Source organism: Sardina pilchardus, chromosome 9, assembly GCF_963854185.1.
Source record: "Sardina pilchardus chromosome 9, fSarPil1.1, whole genome shotgun sequence".
Lineage (NCBI taxonomy): Eukaryota > Metazoa > Chordata > Actinopteri > Clupeiformes > Clupeidae > Sardina > Sardina pilchardus.
In genome coordinates this window covers 15,001-33,261 of record NC_085002.1, presented here as the reverse complement: position 1 = coordinate 33,261, position 18,261 = coordinate 15,001, and the positions used below count along the sequence as shown (strand labels likewise).

At 45.6% G+C, this 18,261-nt stretch overlaps 2 protein-coding genes across 5 annotated transcripts in view; both read left to right on the top strand.

The window, feature by feature from the left end:
* Positions 1 to 74: 74 nt before the first annotated feature.
* Positions 75 to 8,394, top strand: timm17a (translocase of inner mitochondrial membrane 17 homolog A (yeast)). Of its 2 annotated transcripts, none has more exons than XM_062545158.1 (6): positions 75 to 209; positions 1,047 to 1,146; positions 1,409 to 1,472; positions 2,737 to 2,865; positions 5,408 to 5,518; positions 7,291 to 8,394. In XM_062545158.1, the coding sequence occupies exons 1-6, from the start codon at positions 184 to 186 to the stop codon at positions 7,365 to 7,367; spliced, it is 507 nt and encodes a 168-aa protein (XP_062401142.1). In that variant the 5' UTR covers positions 75 to 183; the 3' UTR covers positions 7,368 to 8,394. The 2 variants fall into 2 exon arrangements, with proteins under 2 accessions (XP_062401142.1, XP_062401143.1); XM_062545159.1 differs by lacking the exon at positions 75 to 209 and adding an exon at positions 279 to 409.
* A 353-nt stretch (positions 8,395 to 8,747) lies between these two features.
* The window catches only part of LOC134092357 (ras-related protein Rap-1A-like), a 23,866-nt gene continuing 14,352 nt past the window's right edge, over positions 8,748 to 18,261 (top strand). Inside the window, exon 1 of one of the 3 annotated variants that reach the window (XM_062545156.1) lies at positions 8,748 to 8,772. The gene's annotated coding sequence lies outside the window, so the exon portion shown is untranslated. Of the gene's footprint in view, positions 8,773 to 8,937; positions 9,045 to 9,070; positions 9,286 to 18,261 lie in introns of those variants that run through there. The other 2 variants (XM_062545154.1, XM_062545155.1) reach the window with 2 other exon arrangements.

Genomic DNA, 18,261 nt, shown 5'->3' with positions numbered 1-18,261 from the left:
ACGGTATCCAACGTTTGGTCATGAACCCAGCTATGTGCTCAATAGACACATCTGCTCGATGTTTTATCATAATTCCTTTACCGACATCTTCTTCCGAAATTCCGCCATATTGATCACGTGGTAGTGTAATATCACGTGACATGTACAGGTTTGTGACGTCAATCGGAACACGGTAAGAACAAAATGGAGGAGTACGCAAGGGAACCGTGGTAAGCATCTGTGGTCTTATCGCTAAAATATTACTTGCCATGTGTAATTTTAATGATCTGTCTCATCCTGTTGTCAAGAGTTCAAATAGATTTTTGTGGAAAGATAAGATGTCCGCATTTTAAAGCCACGGCAATTGTACAAATTATGATTGTTAGCTGGGCTAGCGTGGCCGCGATGCCCTTGCTGTCGCAATCATGATGTAAGCTCACACTACTTAAAGGTTAGCTAGCAAGGATACATAATGTACCTTGGTGACCTTGTTCTTTTGGACAGTTCGCTATTTAAATTACTTATTTTGGTTAGTTTATAGTATTTGTCCATGCATTTAGTTGACATGTCTAAAATGACAAAAAAATGTCGTTTGTTTCAGTAATAACAGCCTGTTTGCCGGTTAACAGTTTAGCTAACCGGTTAGCATGCATCTATCTGCCAAGCGTCTGGCTAACGTCAGGTAGAGCTTTTTGGAATGCGTTGAGTAACATCATCTACAGGGGTTTCATTATCCTGCATTTACCACTTAAATGGCGGAACGTTGTCCATTCATATAAGTCCAGAGGATTTAATGTTTTGAGATCTATAGCTTGAATGACCTCTTGTCATTGTGTAAGTTGGCCAATGTGACAATGTGACTTGTGCTTTTGAAACGGAGTTAGCTCTGGCTAGTAACGTTAGCTACTACATTGAGCACATCCAGTACTTGTAAACAACACCGTGATGTCCCGTATGGTCCTCTCTCCCGAACACCCCCGGCGTGGCCCCCAGGCCTTAACCATTGCAGTTGTTTGGAAATGTGAAAGTAGATGTTTGTTAACCGAAATATTCCGCTTCGGTTTCAGTCCCTGGAGGATCGTGGACGACTGTGGTGGTGCGTTCACCATGGGGGCGATCGGAGGAGGGATATTCCAGGCCGCTAAGGGCTTTAGAAATTCACCTTCTGTAAGTACAAAAGCCTCTGCTAGGATCCTTTAAATATTGCCTCTCCGTCATGCGCTTCTGCTGATAATGTCTTCTATATGCATCTCCAATTGTAGGGAGTTTTTCCTCGCCCCGTTACTCATGGAGTCTTTCTGAATGTTTAACACTCTGTAAAATGTCATGAGACATGTGTAATGTTTTGGCGCTCTACAAGAGAAATTGAATTGAAATGTAAAGTGTGGGAAACGTGGTCACTGAGGTGAGGTCTGTGTTGGCTCTGCAGGGCATGAACCACAGGCTGAGAGGCAGCATGACGGCCATCAAGACCAAAGCTCCACAGCTGGGCGGTGAGTGGACCCTGTGTGGCCCTGACTTATCAATACTCATATAGAACTAAAGCTCCACAGCTGACTCGTGTGCCTGCAGTGCTCTACCGAGGATAACAGAGCGGTGGTGCTTATGGGCGCAGAGGAACTGGGCAGGAACGGGAGGGTTGTTGGGTCAAGCCTGACCCCTCTTGACTGTCAAAGACCCAGAACCCCAGACTGCTCCCGATGTGAATGTGCAGCGCAGAACAGTAGAACCGCTCAATAGAGATGCATTAGAACCATAGTTCCGCTCAATAGAGATGCATTTGTGCTGCGTAAAAGAGTAGAACTGTGCTATAGAGATGCTTTAGAACGGTAGAACCGTGCTATACAAGGATTCAAGGAGATAGAATAGAGATGCATTAGAACCGTAGAACCGCGTTTGTTCTTTTAGCATAAAGTGCTGCGTAAAAGAGTAGAACCACGCTATAGAGATGCATTAGAACAGTAGAACGCGCTATAGAGATGCATTAGAACAGTAGAACCGGGCTGTAGAACAGTAGAACAGTAGAACCGCTCAAAAGAGATTGGCACCTGGCTATTTTGTGTTTGTAGCTAATTGCCTGTATTTCGAATTTCATTTTGTGAGGCGACCTTGGGTGTCTTGAAAGTCGCTTTGAAAGAAAAAAAATATATATATTATTATTATTTGCTCATGTACTATAACGCTATGTGTTCTGTAGTGTGGACTTGAATAGTTGGTCATATCCATTGTGATGCGGAACTGTTCTAGTGGATGCTGATTGGGTCGTTGCCATTGCTAAGTTTAAACTGCCATCACGTGGCTGGTGGGCCCAGGCCAGTGAGGGCTCATGGGTAATGTGAGGGCTCATGGGTAATGTGTGGGCCCAGGCCAGTGAGGGCTCATGGGTAATGTGTGGGCCCAGGCCAGACCTGCACACTCCTCCTCCTCCTCCTCCTCCACCTCTTCCTCCTCCTCTTCCTCCTCCTCCTCCTCCCTGCTACAGACCCTTCACTGTCCTCCTCTCCATGGCCCTGACCATGAAGCACCAGCATCCCACTGTGCCTAAGGGGCTGAAGGCTGATTGGTTATCTCAAAATCACTAGGAAATATTTATCTCCTTGAAATGTGTGTGTGTGTGTGGGGGGGGGGGGGGGTTGTTGTTTTTTGGAGCCCACACACACACACACACGTGTTTGGAGGACTACAGCGTGTGTTATTCGTTCTGTGGGGTGGCCTCTCCTTCATCGTGTGTGTGTGTGTGTGTGTGTGTGTGTGTAGGGAGCTTCGCTATGTGGGGCGGTCTCTTCTCCTTTATCGACTGTGGGCTGGTGCAGGTTCGGGGCAAAGAGGACCCCTGGAACTCCATCACCAGCGGAGCCTTGACGGGCGCCATCCTCGCTTGTAGAAGTAAGTGTCCTGCCACACACACACTCACACACACACACACACACACACACCAGTGGCGGCTGGTGGTTATAAAAATAAGGGAGGAAGGAAGGTGCACTTGATCGGTGTTAGTGGCAAATGTGAGGTTGTGATGGTGTTGGTGGCATATTGGCAAATGTGAGGTTGTGATGGTATTGGTGGCATATGTGAACAATAGAGTATATAGGCCGCCTACCCAGACATTTAAACCACCGTTATGCACTTGAGCAAGGCATTTAACCTCAAATTGCTCCAGGGACAATGATCTTTGTTATATAATTGACATATGTAAGTCACTTTGGATAAAAGTGTCTGCTAAATTAATAAATGCAAATGTTAACACTTGGAGGTCCGGGGCCTTTTCAGGCACTTTGAGGCAGCTAGCTATACCTTGAGATTTTTAAGTTTTTCATCTAACTAAAAACATCTATGCAAAAGTGGCACATATGGTTATATTCAAGAGATCCTCCAAAATAATTATATGAGAGTAAAGTGGATGTAATGAAATTACTTTTTATAATAATTCAGTGTAAACACAACTATTTAAAAAACAATTTTCAAAGGTCAAAGGTCAAAGGTATAAAAATACACTATATATCGAGACTTTGAGACTAAGACTTTTGAAGTTTAAACCTTGAAAACAATGGTGTTGGCTCCATATAAGTAATAAGAACATTTAAAAATGTTATGTAGTTTTACTACAAATTGGAAAAAAGTCAGACTAATGGGTCACTTAGTGTGTGTCTCTTTCAAATGCAAATTACTGTAAGTTGAATGGGCCTGCTGCAGGTGAGAGGACTGAAATCCTAGGGTTTTCTTTTATTGTTTTTACAAAGTGCCATTGATACATTCTCTTTTAACTAGTTGATTAAAGGTTTATGGTGTCACTTATATGTTTCTAGGACAAAAAAAATAGCAAAGATTGACATGTGTGTTTGGAACAGTTTTTCAAATCCCCAGGGAGGGATTTAAGACTCCAGAGGGTTAATCAATCTAGTTCTGGGAAGTCAGGAAAAATGTTTTGGATATTGCCGAAATGAGATCGTTTTGTATGGTTTTAGACATGCCTGTAAATGGTGACGAATTGTTGTCTGAATCAGCCCCCTCGTCATGCCCCCTGAAAGACAGTTCTTGCATGCCCAGATAGGCAGTAGCATTAATCAAACGCTTCACAGTCTCCCTGTTCTGGCGCACCTTTGCATTATGCTGTGCAGTCTGCAACCGCACACCTTCGTCCATAACCTGATCAATTGGCATTGTGCCCAGCAATGACTGACAATCGGATTACAGCTTCAATGTGCTCATCACACAAATCGTGGCGTTTTGTTGCCCTATCCAAATTTCCAAATTGGCGTTTTGTTGCCCTATCCTGGCTATCCAAATATCCAAATTGTCAGTAAATCCCTGAACTGTCCACGTTCGTGACTTCCCCATTAGCAGGCAAGGCCAGCAGTATAGCCGACTGTTTTCTGTGCTACCAGTTAGCCACGAGTATTTGTCATACCATGTAGCATTCACTACACTAGATTTAGCATTACGATCTTTTTTGGAATATGGATTTTTGGAACTGGTCTTCCTGCTGCTTTGATCCTAACCTTTGCACTGTAATTGAATGTGTAAAATGGTTTGTTCAGTAAAAACATGGACAGCGTCCTCTGATGCCATTGTAGTATTTATTTCACGAGCAATTAGCAATGTAAAACAAGCCTCCCGTTCAACACAATATTCTTCTCGTTGTGGTGGACGCAGATCACGGTCTTGCATGGTGTAATCCAGAGGAGCTAGCTGCTTATTGGTTCACCGTTGGCGCTAAATTCCAGAGCCTCTGGCTAGACCCGCCCACTCCAACGGAGGAGCTTCCTCCCTTGCCCATTGAAAACGACGGGGTTCACGAGCCGCTGGGGTCTGAGAAGTTTATAATGGACTTCAATGAGGGGTTTGAGGAGGAAGCTCCTCCGTACAGTAATTTTGCATTGCGATAGGGGGTGCTGTTGGTATTTTGACCTAGGAGAACGATTTTAGCTCATTCAACGTGTCCAAATAGTAATATTAAGAATAATTTATCAGATAAAAAAAAAAAAAAATCCCTGAAGTTTTAGGGAGGTTGTTCCTCCCTTTCCTCAATGGAGGAGCCTCCTCTGACACACACACACACACACACACACACACACACTCTTGTGTGTGGGAGCACCGGGATGGAAACTGTGTGAGAGATAAAGGGTGTTGACTGTGTACAGGCCACATATGAAGTGTGTGTTGTGTGTCCAGGCTACATATGAAGTGTGTGTTGTGTGTCCCGGCTACATATGAAGTGTGTGTGTTGTGTGTCCAGGCTACATATGAAGTGTGTGTTGTGTGTCCAGGCTACATATGAAGTGTGTGTTGTGTGTCCAGGCTACATATGAAGTGTGTGTTGTGTGTCCAGGCTACATATGAAGGGTGTGTTGTGTGTCCAGGCTACAAATGAAGTGTGTGTTGTGTGTCCAGGCTACATATAAAGGGTGTGTTGTGTGTGTGTGCGCAGATGGTCCTGTTGCCATGGCGGGCTCAGCTGCAATGGGCGGCATCCTGTTGGCGCTTATCGAGGGTGCTGGTATCCTGCTCACCAGGTTCGCCTCCTCACAGTTCCCCACAGGTATGTCTACACACACACACACACACACACACACACACACACACACACACACACACACACACACACACACACACACAAGGTTCGCCTCCTCACAGTTCCCCACAGGTGAGTCTACACACACACACACACACACACACACACAAGGTTCGCCTCCTCACAGTTCCCCACAGGTGAGTCTACCTGCCCCAACACACACAGCCAACACACACAGCCCTCACCCACACAGCCAACACACACACACCACACACACACAGCCAACACACGCACACACCACACACACACAGCCAAGACACACCCCACACACAGCCCACAGCCAACACACACCCCACACATAGCCAACACACCCCACACACACACAGCCAACACACACACGCAGCCAACACACACACACACCCCACACACAGCCAACACACACGCCACACACGCACACCACACACACACAGCCAACACACACACGCAGCCAACACACACACACCCCACACACAGCCAACACACACGCCACACACGCACACCACACACACACAGCCAACACACACACCACACACACACAGCCAACACACACACCACTCACAGCCGCCACACACACACACACACACACAACTACCAATACGTCTATAGACGTCAATTGCAATTTTCAATGGGGAGGGCTCATGGGTGGGCTTGGGAACGATCTAGCAGAGTTTCAGGCTTGTAAACAGACTGTACTAGCGATCCGAACAGCTAGATGGAAGCAGTGCCATTTGGATGATTAGTATCTGCCTACAGAGTGCACATGCAGAGACATACAACAAGCTAACACACTGAAGATCGACCACAGTGGATCTCGTTTGCACGCGGTGCAGGGAATAAATATGCTTACTTCTTACATCAAGGATGGAAAACATGTGAACGGTATGATCCATTTACATTGGATATTGCTATATAGACTAGCAACAACTTTGCTAGTGCTAGCTTGCTAAGTCTACCGTCCTGTTCAGAGTCTATAGCGACCATCAGAGTCCCTAGCAACCTTGACGAGACTGACGAGATAACAGTGCAATCGTGGTTGACATACTACTGAAACGCTAACGTTAAAAATTTGATTTTCACAAGAAGATCGTTTTCTCCATGTTTTGGTCAAAAACAGGTGTTTTTAGCAAAACTAACCCATGTTCTACTGACGATTACTAAAGAACGGAAAACGATAGAAACAAACCGTTTTTTTCCTGGTGAAAGAAGAGAGTCTACTCTTTCATTTGGTACCTTCGGAGTTTACATAGTCATAAAGCTCACCGTTCGGTGGATCTTGGAAAAACAGTCAAAATGCTGTAAAACGTCTGGCAGTATGAAGCGCTCTGCACTGAAAATGGCTGGCAGCCAATGAGTTAAAAGGACTGAAAATATCTTAGATGGAAGTGGGAATCAAATTATTCATAAAAAGAGCCGTCAGTCCAGGGCGTGAGTTCTCACTGAAAAGACAGCATTTTCTTTTTTTTTTAACACAGGACTTTAGAAAGATGCCATACGGGCTGTCCTTGCCTCATAGTGTGTGAAGATACGGGCTGTCCTTGCCTCATAGTGTGTGAAGATACGGGCTGTCCTTGCCTCATAGTGTGTGAAGTGCAGTCATGGTTGTCGGACTTTGTGATGTGTGTGTAACCGTCCGACTCTCCCCGTCTCTCTCTCTGTCCCTCCCCCCCCTCTCTCCCCCTCTCTCCCCCTCTCTCTCTGTCCCCCCCCCTCTCTCTCTCCCCCCCCCCCCCCTTCTCTCTCCCTCTCTCTCTGTGTCCCAGGGCCCCAGTTTGCGGAGGAGCCCATGCCAGCTCCTGCGCCCGCGCCCTCCTTTGGCGACTACAGACAGTACCAGTGAGCAGCGCGCCCGCGGAGCCTTTTCTATTCCATGAGCTTGAGACGGGGAGGCCACCACCCCACCACCCCACCTCATCTCACCTCATCACCCCACCACCCCACCCTGGGGAACCTCACCTGTCCTCAAATGCTACCATCAAATCATGGGATGACCAGAGAGAAAATGACATTTAAACACACACACACACACACACACACTCACATACTTTTTTTTTTTACTTCAAGCTACCCACAGATCGCCTTCTTTTGCTCCTTGGCCTTGTGTTTGCCTCAGTAGTTCATCCCCCTATCAGCTGAATGTCCTTCCTCTGGACCAAGCAGTTGCCTTCAGCCTGTGTCTCTACAAGTGTGTTCAGTGTGTGTGTGTGTGTTCCCAGATGTCCACGCTGGACACACACACACACACACACACCCAGGCTGGCTGAAGCAGGCAGTGATCCTGCTGTGTTGGCTCGTAATGTTCTGTGTTGTGGACATAAAGGCTGTGTGCATGTGTGACATGCTGTTGTGTCTGTCCTGTGTGTGTGTGTGTGTGAGTGACATGCTGTTGTGTCTGTCCCGTGTGTGTGTGTGTCTGTGTGTGTGTGTGTGTGTGTGTGTGCATGCATGTGTGACATGCTTCCCGTGTGCTCATGCTGTGAGGGCAGCAGGTGGCATGAGGGAGCTCCAGCTCTTCTTCAGACTGACGGAGGAGAGCAGGGGAAACTGAGTGAAGAAACATGTCCCCTTTTTTGTGTAAAAACTGGGTTCTATTTATTTTTTTGACGAGAGATATCCTATTCCACTAGACATTTTATTGTATGTAGATCTCTGAGATTTAAGCCTTTGTGACGGCGCAGGAGTGGAACACAAGAGACCAGTTCTACAGTACGAGTGGTGTTCCCAACTGTTCTACAGTACGAGTGGTGTTCCCAACTGTTCTACAGTACAAGTGGTGTTCCCAACTGGATTCTGTTCCTCTCTGGATTGTGAATATGAGCTGGGTCTGAGAAACAGACCAGAAATAATAAATAAACACAAACATCTGACATTAATCTGTCTTTCTTTACACCGAGTGTTGGAGTCATGGAAAATGGAGGACAATGCCATTCAATGTGGGGGGAACTGAGGGCAGTGAGGAAAAACAATTCACACTACAGCAGTTTTAGCAGATGCACACTAGAGGGAGACATTTCGCAGTGGATCCCAATTATCTTTATCGTAGTGCATTATTATCACGTGTATTTGCCATTGTTCACCGTTTGTGGATGGGATGCGTTTGATTGTTACACTCAGCTTCAGAAATACGGCGCAGAAACCCGCAGCAGGATGTTCATAAACTGAAGTGAACAAGACGACACACGGGCAGGCAGTACCCGAACATTATGACTTCGGCTGAAGCCAACGCCTGACACAGTTGGGGTCGTGTGAGTAAAATCACTAAAGCTCTCCAAGTACAATGCTGTTGCATGCCCCCCTAAAATCAAACCTACTTAAATAAATCCATAAAAGCTAGACCGTCTGGCCTTGACAAGTAATGCTTTGCTTCGTGGCCCGTAGAGGGTGCAATCGAGCAACTTGGCAGCGTTGTGTCTTTTAGGATTGCTAAGATAGAGTTTGGCAATGACTACGTAGACTTCACTCACTGCCGGAGAGAGCCGGAGCTCGATGGTTGTGGAGCGGCGGAGAGCGAAAGACGGTGAGTTGCTGTGGCATTGAGGCAAACTACGTCTGATCATCGCGGCTGTCAAAGGAGGTCGTTGAGCGGACAGGCGAATATACAGTCGCATGATAACTACACAGATATTGTGCTGATAAAGAGGTCGGTGACTGTGCGCTATGGAATGCGGTGCATGGTGGTAGATTCGAAGAATTGGCTCTCACCATAACTATTAGAAGCAATTGTGCACTCTTCTAAGTGCAGGCCAGGCCGGAGAGGGGTGAGTAACGCAGGCTAACGCCTAACTAGTTAAGTACAGAGCTAGCTGGCTAAGTGACTAGTTAACCTAGATACTGTTTTACACACAAGGCAAGCTAAAGTGTGTTAGCATATGCGGTTTGAATGCAGACAATGTTTGGGGCCAGCTAATGTTATAACGAATGTAGATAGCATGCTAGTCGAGTTGGCAAGCTAGCAATGTAGTTGCATAAATAAGTCAACCCAATTGAGATGCTAAATGTGTTATTGCATCAGTAATAAACATCATTGTGCCAGACTGTACAATGGCTTGTTTGCTTTACTTAGTTCATGCACAACCACAACAGCTCAGTAGTTAGCGGGTCGTTTATTTATGTAGGTTACTATCTGCTTTGGGTTAAGCGTAGGTTAACAGTTAATATCCACTGAACTAGCTGCATGTAACGTGAACATTATGGCTTTGATCACTGCTGGGCAGCAGAGAATTTGACCAACATGTAGAATCAAGCCATTAAGGTGTCATCGCAGCAATTCTCATTATCTCATGTTTTCCTTTTTTTGGTTTGTTTTAACAGTCTTTAACTGTTATCATTTGTTATTATGCGACTGGCTAGAAGATAGATTGCCGTTAAGTTTTGGCAAGCTAACTAGCAAGGAAGCTAACATGGCTGATTAGCTAACATATGGTAAGATGAGCCATGCATTAACGTTATGAATCCTATCAGTAGAAGGTTGCGAGAGACGTGTCATGAGGTGAAGTATTAGCCGACAAACATTAATATTTGTGTTTGTTTAGCTGACTGGAAGAGGCTTGGTGATGCATAGTGTTGGCTAGCTAAGTCTGGACAATACTGTAACGTTACGTACATTAGCTGAGAGTACTTTGTGAAACTGAACTTGAATTTGCCAATGATTACTGCTAATCACAGCGTCCACACTGGCTGACGGTCGAGGCTAATCAGTGGCCTGTGTTGACCTAACGTTAGAATTAGAGCGGATTTGCCATTGTCAGCATTTCGCTGCATGAAGCTACAGGTTTGCTATGACCCATGCTGGCCGCTGTCTCTACAATAGTAACCTTTCATCGATGCTGAGCGCTAGGCCAGTAGTCTTCTTTTTGGACTGCACTGCCATATTATACATCAGAAGTAATACGCACATTCTATGCCGTTTTCCGCAAACAGAGAAGGTAAATGAGTGATGGAACTAATGCAAGAAAATTCTTGGCTCCCGTGACTTGAAAAAGTGTCGGGGGGCTGTATGCATAATTTAGCAGCGGAGTGCGCGAGGAATAGCCCACGTGTTGAGCGAGATGACGGGTATTTCCACCCTTAACGTGCACATCAGAAAATGAGCTGACAGTTACAGTAACGAGTCACTTCAGAAGTAGAAGATGGTGTACACACACACACACACACACACACACACACACACACACACACACACACACACACACACACACACACACGGTTGTTCTTTCAAGCAGCAGCAGCTCGTGTGAATGTTCTGATGTGTTACTTTACTCCGGTACAAAACTAACTTTTAACCACCCTTGCCAAAGATCATTAAGTGCAGAGCAAGATACTTCATGAGAAGCCACTTCCTGGAAACCGAATCGCAAGAGGGAGGGGGGGCAAAATCCCCCTTTATGGACACGCATGACACACCCCCCTTTATGCAGAGGAAGTGATCCCCGTTTTGCGCTCATAGACATGAACTACGACGACGTATCTTGCTCCGCCTTAAGGATCTTTGCCCTTGCCTCCTACCCGCACCTGACCCCTAACCTCTAACCTCTCCTGTAGTAGCCTGGCCGTGCCTCTGGTCTCTAGTGAGATGTGCTCTCCTGTAGTAGCCTGGCCGTGCCTCTGGTCTCTAGTGAGATGTGCTCTCAGTGTAGTAGTGCCTCTGGTCTCTAGTGAGATGTGCTCTCAGTGTAGTAGTGTCTCTGGTCTCTAGTGAGATGTGCTCTCAGTGTAGTAGTGTCTCTGGTCTCTAGTGAGATGTGCTCTCAGTGTAGTAGTGTCTCTGGTCTCTGGTCTAGTGAGATGTGCTCTCAGTGTAGTAGTGTCTCTGGTCTAGTGAGATGTGCTCTCAGTGTAGTAGTGTCTCTGGTCTCTAGTGAGATGTGCTCTCAGTGTAGTAGTGTCTCTGGTCTAGTGAGATGTGCTCTCAGTGTAGTAGTGTCTCTAGTGAGATGTGCTCTCAGTGTAGTAGTGTCTCTGGTCTAGTGAGATGTGCTCTCAGTGTAGTAGTGTCTCTGGTCTCTAGTGAGATGTGCTCTCAGTGTAGTAGTGTCTCTGGTCTAGTGAGATGTGCTCTCAGTGTAGTAGTGTCTCTGGTCTCTAGTGAGATGTGCTCTCAGTGTAGTAGTGTCTCTGGTCTCTAGTGAGATGTGCTCTCAGTGTAGTAGTGTCTCTGGTCTCTGGTCTAGTGAGATGTGCTCTCAGTGTAGTAGTGTCTCTAGTGAGATGTGCTCTCAGTGTAGTAGTGTCTCTGGTCTAGTGAGATGTGCTCTCAGTGTAGTAGTGTCTCTGGTCTAGTGAGATGTGCTCTCAGTGTAGTAGTGTCTCTGGTCTAGTGAGATGTGCTCTCAGTGTAGTAGTGCCTCTGGTCTCTGGTCTAGTGAGATGTGCTCTCAGTGTAGTAGTGTCTCTGGTCTAGTGAGATGTGCTCTCAGTGTAGTAGTGTCTCTGGTCTAGTGAGATGTGCTCTCAGTGTAGTAGTGTCTCTAGTGAGATGTGCTCTCAGTGTAGTAGTGTCTCTGGTCTCTAGTGAGATGTGCTCTCAGTGTAGTAGTGTCTCTGGTCTAGTGAGATGTGCTCTCAGTGTAGTAGTGTCTCTGGTCTCTAGTGAGATGTGCTCTCAGTGTAGTAGTGTCTCTGGTCTCTAGTGAGATGTGCTCTCCTGTAGTAGTGTCTCTGGTCTCTAGTGAGATGTGCTCTCAGTGTAGTAGTGTCTCTGGTCTCTAGTGAGATGTGCTCTCCTGTAGTAGTGTCTCTGGTCTCTAGTGAGATGTGCTCTCAGTGTAGTAGTGTCTCTGGTCTCTAGTGAGATGTGCTCTCCTGTAGTAGTGTCTCTGGTCTAGTGAGATGTGCTCTCAGTGTAGTAGTGTCTCTAGTGAGATGTGCTCTCAGTGTAGTAGTGTCTCTGGTCTCTGGTCTAGTGAGATGTGCTCTCAGTGTAGTAGTGCCTCTGGTCTCTAGTGAGATGTGCTCTCAGTGTAGTAGTGTCTCTGGTCTAGTGAGATGTGCTCTCAGTGTAGTAGTGTCTCTGGTCTAGTGAGATGTGCTCTCAGTGTAGTAGTGTCTCTGGTCTAGTGAGATGTGCTCTCAGTGTAGTAGTGTCTCTGGTCTAGTGAGATGTGCTCTCAGTGTAGTAGTGTCTCTGGTCTAGTGAGATGTGCTCTCAGTGTAGTAGTGCCTCTGGTCTCTAGTGAGATGTGCTCTCAGTGTAGTAGTGTCTCTGGTCTCTAGTGAGATGTGCTCTCAGTGTAGTAGTGTCTCTGGTCTAGTGAGATGTGCTCTCAGTGTAGTAGTGTCTCTGGTCTCTAGTGAGATGTGCTCTCAGTGTAGTAGTGTCTCTGGTCTAGTGAGATGTGCTCTCAGTGTAGTAGTGTCTCTGGTCTAGTGAGATGTGCTCTCAGTGTAGTAGTGTCTCTAGTCTAGTGAGATGTGCTCTCAGTGTAGTAGTGTCTCTGGTCTAGTGAGATGTGCTCTCAGTGTAGTAGTGTCTCTAGTGAGATGTGCTCTCAGTGTAGTAGTGTCTCTGGTCTCTGGTCTAGTGAGATGTGCTCTCAGTGTAGTAGTGTCTCTGGTCTAGTGAGATGTGCTCTCAGTGTAGTAGTGTCTCTGGTCTAGTGAGATGTGCTCTCAGTGTAGTAGTGTCTCTGGTCTAGTGAGATGTGCTCTCAGTGTAGTAGTGTCTCTAGTGAGATGTGCTCTCAGTGTAGTAGTGTCTCTGGTCTCTGGTCTAGTGAGATGTGCTCTCAGTGTAGTAGTGTCTCTGGTCTCTGGTCTCTAGTGAGATGTGCTCTCAGTGTAGTAGTGTCTCTGGTCTCTAGTGAGATGTGCTCTCAGTGTAGTAGTGTCTCTGGTCTCTGGTCTCTAGTGAGATGTGCTCTCAGTGTAGTAGTGTCTCTGGTCTCTAGTGAGATGTGCTCTCAGTGTAGTAGTGTCTCTGGTATCTGGTCTCTAGTGAGATGTGCTCTCAGTGTAGTAGTGTCTCTGGTCTAGTGAGATGTGCTCTCAGTGTAGTAGTGTCTCTGGTCTCTGGTCTAGTGAGATGTGCTCTCAGTGTAGTAGTGTCTCTGGTCTCTGGTCTCTAGTGAGATGTGCTCTCAGTGTAGTAGTGTCTCTGGTCTCTAGTGAGATGTGCTCTCAGTGTAGTAGTGTCTCTGGTCTCTGGTCTCTAGTGAGATGTGCTCTCAGTGTAGTAGTGTCTCTGGTCTCTAGTGAGATGTGCTCTCCTGTAGTAGTGTCTCTGGTCTAGTGAGATGTGCTCTCAGTGTAGTAGTGCCTCTGGTCTCTAGTGAGATGTGCTCTCAGTGTAGTAGTGTCTCTGGTCTAGTGAGATGTGCTCTCAGTGTAGTAGTGTCTCTGGTCTAGTGAGATGTGCTCTCAGTGTAGTAGTGTCTCTGGTCTCTAGTGAGATGTGCTCTCAGTGTAGTAGTGTCTCTGGTCTCTAGTGAGATGTGCTCTCAGTGTAGTGATAGCAGGTCAATAATGTCACCATATCTCTGCAGTCCCTCTGTCTCTAATACCGTGATGGTATATTATTGTGTGTGTGTGTGTGTGTGTGTGTGTGTGTGTGTGATGAGTTTGTCTCTGCTGACGTTGCTGTGCTGATGAGGGCGGAGGTTTCGGTTCCTCGTGTCGCGCCAAAGTCTCGCCGTGTCAGCAGGAACGGAGCGGCACCGGACCAGAGGGTCCACTTCCCATTTACGCTGCTCAGATGACCTCAGGTGACCTGTGCTGCAGGGCATTCTGGGCCGTAGGTGAACTCTGACCTCTGCTGCAGGGCATTCTGGGCCGTAGGTTGAACGCTGTTTGAACCGTGTGTGTGTGTGTACGGTGTGTTTGGAGGCGCTGTTTGAACCGTGGGTGTGTGTGTACGCCGGGTTTGGAGGCGCTGTTTGAACAACGATGCGCTCCGTACTAGAGATGCACCGAAAGATCGGCTGGTGGCCGGAATCGGCTGATTTTCACCTGATTGGCGACTGGCCGGTGTGTGTGTGTGTGTGCCGGTCAGTGTGAGACGTGCCGATTTTATGCCTGTCAAATGCACTTTCATGTAGCCTACTTGTAACAACATCACACAGCTGAGTTTGCAAAGTCTGAAGAAGCTAGCAAAGGCCAACACTCAGGGCTAGGTGTACAAGAAAGCGCTATTTTTCCAATGCAGCAAACGGTGCACTTTGCCATGTTGCGTGGAGTATAAAGCTGTCACTTCACTAGGCTGCGTAAACAGCTCTCATCACTGCCCGTTCCTGCCACTAATTGCGTGCCCACACACACACACACACACACACACACACACATACACACACACACACACACTCTCCCACTAGGGGTGGGCGATATGGACAAAAAATAATCGCGATATGGACAAAAAACTATATCTCAGCTGTAGCTAGTCCAGTTCGTTCATTAGGATCCAAACAGAGATGAAGTTAGAAGCGACCAAACACCTCCATGTTTTCCCAGTTACACACGTATTCACACGACCAAGTATGGTGAGACAAAATAAAACGTGGTGCATTTGTAAGCAGGTAAGAGGGATAACTATATTGTGTGGTGCAGTAATATTCTCACTCTTGCACTTTCAGTTTCACTTTGGAGTGAGGATATTACTGCGCAGAGTCCATGTGCTCCTAATTGTTATTCCGCCACAGTAGTTAGTTAGTGTTGTTGATGATGCTAGCTGATTGGTTGTTGTTGATGATGCTAACTGATTGGTTGTTGCTGTTGATGCTAGCTGATTTGTTGTTGGTGGTTGTTGTTGATGATGCTAGCTGATTGGTTAGATCTGGGGGGTATTCCATTAACCTAGCTAATAAAGGCGGCGCTTAAGAGAAATAACCTGGCTTGAACTAGTGTCAACTTTTACTTGGGGCTGAAGCCGTTCCATTAACTTATGTTAGCTGCATCTTGGCCTCGTTTATTCAAACGAGGCTTAAATCAGCTTTGTGTCTGCTCGTGCACGAGTTAGAAAAGTAGACCGAAACCATAGATTGACGAAAAGAGGATATATGTCGTAAAATTAAGGCAAACTAGACGATTTCAGTTTGATTTACAAGCGGCAGCTACAGGATTTTCATCAGAAGTGAAAAAAAGATAGTTGCCTACATAAAAGGATAATAATAAAATCGTAGGCTACTGTAAATCGCTAAACAGTAGCCTAATTATGATGGTTTGAATTGTGACTTTGATTGTCTTCACTCTGAACAAAACGAGTGCATCAGTAGGCTATTTATTTAAACTCAAAACAACTTTGGCATAGGCTATTCAACAATAAAGATAACCTACGTTTGTAGATTAAAAGGGTTCACACTGAAATATTTTTTCGGTGCTCATAAAATAAATTAGTATACTGTCCTGGGAGTATTGGGAGAAAACCTAGCCTATTGTCTCCCATAAGCATAGGCTATAGTTCTGCCAAAGTGTTAATAATTATCTGAAATGCAATATTGGCTTTCAATTTGTCATTTAATATTTAATTTGTGTAATATAGTTGATTTGATATCCATGAACTATAGGCCTAATCAATAGACTATATGAAGCGGTTTAAATTATTATAGCCCTTAAAAGGTTACAGAATTAGGCTATAGGCTGGCTTGCCTTGCTGACAGCCTGCCTACTGTCACTGAACAAGCTACTGTAGGCTACATGGCCCTTTATCAATAGTGATATGCCTTTCATTAAAGAGTATAACTAAAGATGGCATTATTAATGTGTTTACATAGCCTATGATGATGCTAGTTGATTGGTTGTTGCTGTTGATGCTAGCTGATTTGTTGGTGGTGGTTGTTGATGATGCTAGCTGATTGGTTAGATATTGTTGATGATGCTAGTTGATTGGTTGTTTGTTGTACTTTATGGTGCTAGCTGGTTGGTTGGTGGTTGTAGTTTATGATGCTTGCTGATTGTTTGGTGGTTGGTGATGATGCTAACTGATTGGTTGTTGTTGTTGATAGTGCTAGCTGAGGGGTATTTCACAAAACCTAGATAAGGGATTAAGCCGGGATTTTTTGGTTATCCTGGATGAACTTACCCTTGACTCGGTTTCACAAAAGAGATGCTACATAAGTTGCCATGGGAATTTATTCTCTGAAGCTAGCCTGCTCCCGACCAGGCTAACAGCCAAGATAAGTTAATTCTAATGGTAATTACATTATCTGATTGGTTCAGCTAGCTGTCATTCAAATCAGACCTGCATGCGATTTTTGAAAGAGCTGTATTCCGTTTATATACTATTTGCTACTTGCATTTACTCGCAAAACACAACAGAATGTCTGCCCAATACCATTTAGATATCATTTAAATTATGGTGGCCTTATAATTAATTACAAAATCGTTGTTTGCATCTTTTTTTGACTGACGTTTGATGAATAGCCTACTGTAGTAGTTGATTGGAAGTGAAGGGGACATATTTCAAAGGTGTTTTCAACTAATTTGGTTTAAAGACAGAATGAAGATATATATAGTCATACTTTGTGCATCTTTGCGGAGGCAAGCGCTTTCTTATTGACGTTGCGTGCCGAGACAAGGAAGCTCTCACACGTGGGTGCATACGTAAATTTGCATTCAGTTGGTCTGACACACCTACTCCCGCTATGTAACAGAAATAATCATGATTCCCCATCCAAAAAAGTAAAACTTTACCTCGTTGTTGTCTATATCAAAAGCGGTTGTTAACTTTGCGTGCAAGACGCTATTTTTTGCGTCTTTTTTATTCCAACCGTGAGTTATTTGGGGGAGAAACGAGAACGCGCACACATCCCGAATAACTTACACCTGGCTTGACATAGACGCTCCTGTTCATCCTGGATTGGCGTTAGTGAAACGAGTTTAGCAAGGATGACTAGAGAACGCTATGTCAAACCTGGCTTTATCGATTATCTTGGATGTCTTAATTCTGCTTTTGTGAAATACCCCTCTGATTGGTTGTTGTTGTTGATAGTGCTAGCTGGTTGGTTGTTGTTGTTAATGCTAGCTGATTGGTTGTTGTTGTTGATAATGCTAGCTGATTGGTTGTTGTTGTTGATAGTGCTAGCTGATTGGTTGTTGTTGTTGATAGTGCTAGCTGGTTGGTTGGTGTTGTTGATAGTGCTAGCTGGTTGGTTGGTTGGTGGTTGTTGTTGATGATGCTAACTGATTGGTTGTTGTTGTTGTTGATAGTGCTAGCTGGTTGGTTGTTGTTGTTGATAGTGCTAGCTGGTTGGTTGGTGTTGTTGATAGTGCTAGCTGGTTGGTTGATGTTGTTGATAGTGCTAGCTGATTGGTTGGTTTTGTTGATAGTGCTAGCTGGTTGGTTGGTGTTGTTGATAATGCTAGCTGGTTGGTTGTTGTTGTTGATAGTGCTAGCTGATTGGTTGTTGTTGTTGATAGTGCTAGCTGATTGGTTGGTCTTTATTGATGATGCTAACTGATTGGGTATCCGTGGTGTGTGTGTGTACACGGCGTGAGTGTTGATTGTGTGTGTGTGTGTGTGTGAATGTGGTGTGTGTGTGTGTGTGTGTGTGTGTGTGTGCGTGTGAATGTGGGGCGAGTGTTGAGTATCCGTGGTGTGTGTGTGTGTGTGTGTGTGTGTGTGTGTGTGAACGCGACGTGAGTGTTGAGTATCCGTGGTGTGTGTGAAGCAGAACACAGCTACTCCCACATCCAATAGCACATCCCCCAGCAGCAGGGGCCTGGGAACCAAGTATACCATCTGTACTGTGTGTGTGTGTGCGTGTGCGTGTGCGTGCACATGTTGCATTTTAGTGATCGCACATTAT

Excerpts from the sequence above, each read along its gene's own strand:
- timm17a (XM_062545158.1), top strand. The coding sequence starts at position 184 with ATGGAGGAGTACGCAAGGGAACCGTG. Across the intron at positions 1,473-2,736 it reads CAAAGCTCCACAGCTGGGCG|GGAGCTTCGCTATGTGGGGC; the intron begins GTGAGTGGACCC and ends GTGTGTGTGTAG. Across the intron at positions 2,866-5,407 it reads CGCCATCCTCGCTTGTAGAA|ATGGTCCTGTTGCCATGGCG; the intron begins GTAAGTGTCCTG and ends GTGTGTGCGCAG.